Raw genomic sequence first — 7,500 nt, 5'->3', positions numbered from 1 at the left:
GGGGGAAGAGAGGGGAACTTCATCAAGGAATCGGCCAAGAAAGAGGTCGAAGGCACAGAGGCGCTATGAATAGGAAACAGAAGCCCACGGAAGATTCTACGTAATCGCCAGCGCCCTGAATTTGAAGATTCTACTTATTCGCCAACTCCCTGTTTTTTTTCCCTTTCCCGTGGCTTAAACCTTCCTCCTCCCCCCCCCCCCTTCGCCACCCCCCTGATCCTCTTCCCTTTCCCGTGGCTTCAACCCCCTCTCCCCCCTCCCCCTCCCCCACCCACGGGCAAGTGCAACCGCAAAGGCGACGGAGAGACGTTGGCGCCAAAAATCGCCGGCGGGAATCGTACCACCCGCGAATGACCAATCACAGCCCCGCTTCCCAGACGAGAGAAATTTGTTCCAGCCAATCGAGGCGCCGATCCGAGGGAGATACGGCCAATCAAAGCCGCTCGAAGGCAGTGTGTGAGCCGCCGGCTCCGAGCGGCGGAAGTGGCGCGTCCGGCCAATCGAAAGCCGCCGCTCCAGACACACCTTCGGCCGCCGCCTCGACATTCCTGCGGGTTCCCCCCTTTCGCCTTCCTCCCCTCCCCCTCCGCCCTCCCCTTTCACCTCCACTCCCCCCTCCTCCCTCCCCTTCCCCTCCCCCCTCCTCCTCCCTTCTCCCCTTCCCCCTCCACCCTCCCCTTTCACCTCCACTCCCCCCTCCTCCTCCCTTCTCCCCTTCCCCTCCAACCTCCCCTTTCCTACCTGCCGGCCTTCCCCGCCCACCCTGGCCCAACCCAAGACGGCGAAAAACCCCTTTGCCTTGAGCACCCGAAGGGGTTCTATAAATTAGCCTTCTAGGCGACCTATGCACCTGAAGGCTAGCGAAGCTTTGGTTACGTGCCGTCACTAGGAAATTAATATTCTCCTCTCTCTCTCTCTCTCTCTCATTCTGTGTGTGGCGTGTGCGTGTGCGTGTGCGTGTGCGTGTGCGTGTGTGTGTGCGTATGTATGTGAGTGCGTATGTATGTGTGTGCGCACGCGCGTGCGTGTGTGTGCGTCTGCGCGTGCGTGTGTGTGTGTCAAAGAGGTCGAGGTCAAACGGTGAATAATCTAGAAGCTCAGCAGGGACTCGCACGCCGACGCGGCCGGTGAACTGCACTGAATGACTCGCCTTCTTGCCTTCTTCCCCTTCATCTTTGGCGTCTACCCTTCTGTCTAGCTTCTGCCTGTCTATTTCTAGATCCCCGGCATACTTTCATATACAGCTATATTTTCATTTCTCTCTGTCTCCCTCTTCTCTCTCTCTCGCCCTCTTCTCTGTCTCCGTCTGATACACACACTCACACTCACACTCACACACAGAGTGTCTCTGTCTCTGTCTGTCTGTCTGTCTGTCTGTCTCTCTCTCTCTCTCTCTCTCTCCCTGGCTACCAACGATTAATATAAATCCACCAAGCTAGCCACTTTAACCGCTCAGAGTCATCACCAAAATGGCCTCCGTCTGCATATCTCGAATCCGGCGCTCTCGCTGGCCGGATGCAGATATTGGCGCCCGGGTTAACTCTGGACCGTTTATTCGCTCCCCCCTCTTTCCCCATCGTTATCCGGCGTTTCCTTTCACACTCCCTTTTCTCTTCATCTCGCGCGCCAAACGGTTCGAGAACTTTATCTCTCTTAACCGTTGTTACACGCGACTGAAAAGGCCTTTAGATTCCTGTGTGCACAGCGCCGCGTTGGCAGTCACTTGCCGTCGAGCGAGCAACCTGCGCTCCGAATTCCTGAGGAAAAATTCCGATTCATACGCTATCTCTTCCCCCTCCCCCTCCCCCCTCCCTCCTTTCCCCTTCCCTCCCCCGCCCAACCCCCCATCGCTAAGAGTTTCCCCCCCACTTCCCCCCCCCTTACCCCCACATCACGCCATCGTCGGACCACTACAACAGGTGACGTTGCAAATAGACCAGTTGGCAACCCTCTCGCGGACTTCTTACTGGCCAAGCTAACTGTATTTGCTTTCCCTTACTCCTGTTTCTCCTGCGTGTCTCACTGAGAATCATATACACAGAAGGGGGGATCTATGACATACGGCATAACGATATCAGTTACCGTAGTATTGGGTTATAACCATTAGTACATCAAGAGAAAACGATGCAAATCCCAATTATAACCTCAAAAAACAATAAATATATAAAATCACTAAATGTCGCTCCAACTGTCTATCATGCCACTTCTCAGTCTCTCTCTCTCTCTCTCTCTCTCTCTCTCTCTCTCTCTCTCTCTCTCTCTCTCTCTCTCTCTCTCTCTCTCTCTCTCTCTCTCTCTCTCTCTCTCATTCCTGGCACCTGCAGGCCCTAACACGGCCGCCTTGTAACCCAGCACTACTAGACCCTCTCATACCATGCTAGACGGACTTGGCACGTCTCCTATACTATAGACCTTCACAAGGACATCAACGGCACGGGCTGCTGATGCAAGAATGTGTGGCCTGCGCTGGGATGCAAAGGGTCGTATGTTTGGAATCTATTTTATCAGAAATGTATGATCCGCGTTGGAAAATTGTGAAACTTCCCGATTATTTTTTTTCAACTAATCAATTTCTATTACTTTCATTTTATCGTTACGTTTCTGTAATGCGAAGAAAACTTGAGTCGTGACCGACGCGAAATTGAGAGCAAGATTTTAATCAGCCTCCGAACCATCTTCCATGGATTACGCGGTGAAATTTCACTGCAATTTTTCACTCTAAGACACAGGCAATTTCCGATGCAATCTTTCAACTGTAGCATCTGCGACGAGGAAAAACTATAAACATCGGAGCAAAATAATATCTCCACTTCCAGACTTTTTAAACATGCAGACCAGCTATCTAGGAAACAATAACCTCAATAATACAAATTATACAAAATTACACTAATATATGACATCACATCACTTCATAGTTACCACATCAACATGCCCATTCTCATAATCATCCTCATGACTCACCATGTCTACCACATCAACATGCTCGTTCTCATCACCACCATCAACAGTCACTATCCACCATCTACACGTCACAATACTCACCTCTCGTCGCAGGCGCAGTGGTTAATGGTGCCAATACCCCAGTTCACGATCCCGTATTTCTTTTCAAAGGAGGTGACGTAGTAAGGGCAATGGAGGTCGTGTTGCCGGCAGCACATGTCCGTGCTGGACTCGCCCCCGAGCTCGCCGTACACCGTCGCCGAGTACCCGACGCCGCACCACTTTGTCGCCGGGAACCTCAGGCTGTCGAGGACCGAGCGCCGAGACCTGGTTCGTGCGAGGGGATAGTGTGCCGGAGTGAGGACGGGCTTTGAGGGTTCGCTTTCGAGACTCCTCGTATGAACCTGGGTGCTTCTTCCACTTATCTTCGTGCACGTTTGGGTCGACTTCTTCATACACATTGTCTCTCTCTTTTCATTGCCTGAAGACTGTTCAGAGGAGGGTGATAGGGATAGGGGGAGGGACTCTGCAAACCGTGACTGACGATCCAACCAAGGGCGAAATGAAAGACGTCAGAACCATCCGACCCGAGTGACACAACGAACCCCACACAACACAGCATCGACCGCCAGCTGCAGTTCTCCCCAACATCCAAAAGGCGCCAGAAAAGAAAACTACTTCTAACCCAAGAACAGCGCTCTCCTTCAAAGCGAGCGGCGAACACCTTCCTTCCTTCCTTCCTTACCTCTCGTCGCAGGCGCAGTGGGAGACGGTGGTGAGGCGCGAGTTGTAGATGCCGTACTTGCGGGTGAGGCCGGAGATGTTGACGGGGCACATGTCGTGGGTGCGGCAGCAGGAGTCGGCGCCCACGAAGCCCGAGAGGTCGCTGTAGGAGCTGGCCATGTCATCGTTGCCGCACCAGTGGGTCCCGGGCAAGATGAGCAGCTCGTTCAGCACCCACCGCTTCTGCCTGAGTCAACACAACCAACTTTCCGCTGTTCAACCAGCTCGTCATGGGGGACAGGCGTTCATATTTCAAAAAGGCTTTGTCACAAACTCAAACACCAAAGCAAAAAACACAGAACCCACGGCAAAAGCCCGGTGCAGAGCGACCGACGCCGGCCACCAACCGCCCCTTCGCACCGCCACGCAAAACCCGAAGCCTCTTTACTCTTAAGTTGGTCTACGCTAAAGAAATGTCAGTTATTATTTCTAACTACTATACATATCTATTAATGGAAAGAAAAAACTAGAGCCATAGACAAGCCGAGTTGGACTGCTTACAAAAAAATCACAAATAACAAAATAATAACGTTAAAATTAAAAATGATAATAACAACGAATGCTACATGTAAACAAAACACTGAAAATTAATACTTTATCTATACTAACTTCTAAAACAAGGCTTACTAGGGTAAGTGACGGTGCTGCAACCACAATTCTAGTGGGGGGTGGGGGGCTGATGGCAGGTGCTGTTGACAACGGCTTCTGGTATAGACTTTGTGGACAGTGTTGGTATTGGTATCAAAGTATACAGTACTAGTGCTGATCAGACGTGCTGCACTAAATATCCGTGTTGTATGTCCATATTACGAAGTTGTTTTGAGTGTGCTGACAGTAAGTTTATACTCAAGGTGGTCTTTCTTACTGGTGCTAGTGTCGTGCAGGTGTTGTGCAGGTGTTCCAATGCAGGTGGTCTCAAACCGAAGCAAAACTAGCAACCCCCAAGCAGGACAGGGACCACAACGTCGAGTCAGAAAAGGCACCAATTTGTTTCCCAAGCAATAAAATCAAACGAGACAAGCAAAATCTACTACTGCTACTACTACTACTACTACAGGTGTCTCTGCCAAACTAAAATGCAGACTACTTAAGGTGGTTATAAAGCACACAAAAAACACAAAATCAGGGACACTACATAACGAATCATGAGACGTTACTTAAAGTTATGTCACAGGCATGGCTTCTGTCGTCAAGTAGACAGTTTATTCAGTCCAAATCAGTCAATTCAAATTTGTGCAACATGCAATAGAGACATGCAGTATTTCGTGAAAGAAAGTAAAGAAAATAAGTGGAAAGTAAAGCCAATTAAGAATTTTTTTTAAAGTGGAAAAAGTAAAGCCATTAAGAATTGAAAAAAATGAAGAGCCGAGAATGTTAAATTAAGCATTTAGGTGTCATATTCGAAAAAAATGTTAGACAAAACGCCAGCGACAATGAAACTCATTAAAATAAGAGCAGGGAAAAATAGCAATCTGGCTTGGCAAGGTAAAATAAGACGGAAGCATGAAGTTCTAATGAAAATTACTGACACCTTTTCATCATGAACCATTAGATTTTTTCAGTTAGAAGAGATATTTTCAGTTACCAATCACCATAAATTAATGTTCTGAGTTATTAGTGAAATCTGAATGATGAAGCATTACAGCTTTTGTTGCAGCCTAATTCAAAGCATACATGTTATAACTTTTTTTCTCTCTCTCTCACGAGAAGCAAATTTGGCAACCGGAAAGAGCAAATTGATCAATCTTATTGTTTTCTCTCCGTCCTTTTTCCATGACAAATTTCGACTTATAATCCAATTCAAAACGAAAAAAGAGACGATCCCCGACGGCGCGAAAAAGATCGGCACCGACGTGGTTACGCTGCGCCCTTTGTTAACACTACAGCGACAGACAACCAGAGCTACAAGCCATGGCCCCCGCGTGGCACTCAGGAGGGGGGGGGGTCGAGTGCCACGGGGAATATGGGTTGGGATCTCCAGTGACTAATAAAAGGGGGAGGGGGAGGGAGATTATAGGCAAGATAAGAGAGTACAGATGTTGTGAAAGAAGCAGTATTATTATTTCTGTTCGGTTGCTCAGTCACCAGGAACTTTGGTACTTGTTACCTGGTGTATGAGAAACACTTTGTTTTTTTTTTTTTTTTAGTTCATGCACCAGGTACTATGATAACTAGCTGCCTGGTTCATGAACTAGAGTGACGTAGAACCCAGGTTCAGGCTCGGCGTCGTAAAAATATGTTTATAAATGTCTACAAACTACGTGCACTTAGGATAGATATAAAGAGATACAGTTTAAGCACCCAAAAACATTTAGCTATGTATATACTGTGATTTTTTTTTTTTCATTTAACGATATAGACAAGAAGCTTTTGAAATGGATTACATGTCAGACATGTAACCCACAATAACAATAAAGACAACACATTTAAAATACAACAAAGATTCCTCTTTAAACTGACTTAACAGAAAATGAAACCTTCCATGCAGTGACAAATCCCATTTAACACACGATATCTCACAAATGCACAAGGGGCGGTGGCAGACAGCAACACCGCAGAAAATGCACTTTGATCATGATTTTTTTTTCTTTTACCTGGCGTGGGAGACCCCGAGCTCGCTGTTCTCGTCTCGCGTTACGCTGGCGGCTCCGTGGCTCCTGTGCGAGCGCCTCTCCGCCTTGACTCCGGCCCGCACGCGACGGTGGTGGTCCTTGCACTGTGGGAGACAGGAACAGGCCGACTTATGACAGGGTCGTGTGGAATGTCACGGCTTTGTGCCAACTACGGGGGGTTTAGTCATCGTTCCTGATATTACTGAGGCAAAGGGCTGGTGACATTCATCATACAGGCAATAATTATATTAATAAAAAAAATAATTATCCTATAAACGGAAAACTCTGGAGAACCTTGTGCACTGACTGACCTGGGCCCTCAGCTGCCGGAAGTGAACAACAGGCCTCAGGTATTCCGGAAGTTCTGCCTCCTCGGACAAGTGTACAAATGATATGTTATGAAGCGGCCCAGACCAAGATCCTGTTAACAAACAAATAGACGAAGTGTGAAGATATAAACAGCATATGGATGTTGATGTATATCGACGATTCAGTCGTAAAAAAAAAATACATAATCACAAACCTTTTACAAATATTAGACAGAAAGATACAAGGAAAAAAACAACAGAGAAAGAATACACAGACTACCACAGACATAAAAACGAACATGGAAGAACAGAAAAACAAACAGAACAAAACAAAACAAGAAAAACCTACCCGCAGGTGTGTTCCTAGCGAGCGCCGCATCTGCCTTGAACCCGCGTATGAATTTCTCCACCTCCTCTCTCTCCGAAGTGAGCTCGCAGTCTCTGAGCGAGAGGCCGTCCACGCTGATGCGGTCCGTCACCTCGCCGACGTAGATGAGGGTGAGCAGATGCCGGTGGTGACTTATCTGGCGGAGGACGAGGCCGCTGGGGACGGACGGAGGGAACAGATGAGCATGGCGGGAGGGAGGGAGGGAGGGAACAGATGAGAATGGTGGGAGGGAGGGAGGCAGGTGGAAGGAGGAAAAGAGGAAAGGAGGGAACAGATGAAAATGACGGGAGGGAGGGGAGGAGGGAGAAGGGGACAGGGGAGGGAAACGGAAAGACGGAAGGGGAGTGAGAGAAAGAAAGAGGGAGGGAAAGGGAAGGAGAGTGAGAAGGAAATGGATAGAGAGAAAGGGACAGAGAAAGAGAAACAACAAATGGCAGTATTGCCAAAGTTAAACCGTACAAACGATTCG

The 7,500-nt window shown here is 48.4% G+C and overlaps 1 protein-coding gene across 2 annotated transcripts in view; it reads right to left on the bottom strand.

Moving 5' to 3' along the window:
• LOC119595449 overlaps positions 1–7,500 on the bottom strand; it is a 24,576-nt gene that overhangs the window by 15,593 nt on the left and 1,483 nt on the right. Inside the window, exons 2-5 of one of the 2 annotated variants that reach the window (XM_037944571.1) lie at positions 6,993–7,186; positions 6,647–6,756; positions 6,318–6,439; positions 3,043–3,267 (exon numbers count right to left, since the gene is read on the bottom strand). In XM_037944571.1, coding sequence (XP_037800499.1) covers positions 3,043–3,267; positions 6,318–6,439; positions 6,647–6,756; positions 6,993–7,186 — 651 coding nt within the window. Of the gene's footprint in view, positions 1–3,042; positions 3,268–3,685; positions 3,911–6,317; positions 6,440–6,646; positions 6,757–6,992; positions 7,187–7,500 lie in introns of both variants that reach the window. The other variant, XM_037944570.1, reaches the window with a different exon arrangement.

Source organism: Penaeus monodon, chromosome 36, assembly GCF_015228065.2.
Source record: "Penaeus monodon isolate SGIC_2016 chromosome 36, NSTDA_Pmon_1, whole genome shotgun sequence".
NCBI lineage: Eukaryota > Metazoa > Arthropoda > Malacostraca > Decapoda > Penaeidae > Penaeus > Penaeus monodon.
This window is presented reverse-complemented; position numbering and strand designations above follow the sequence as displayed.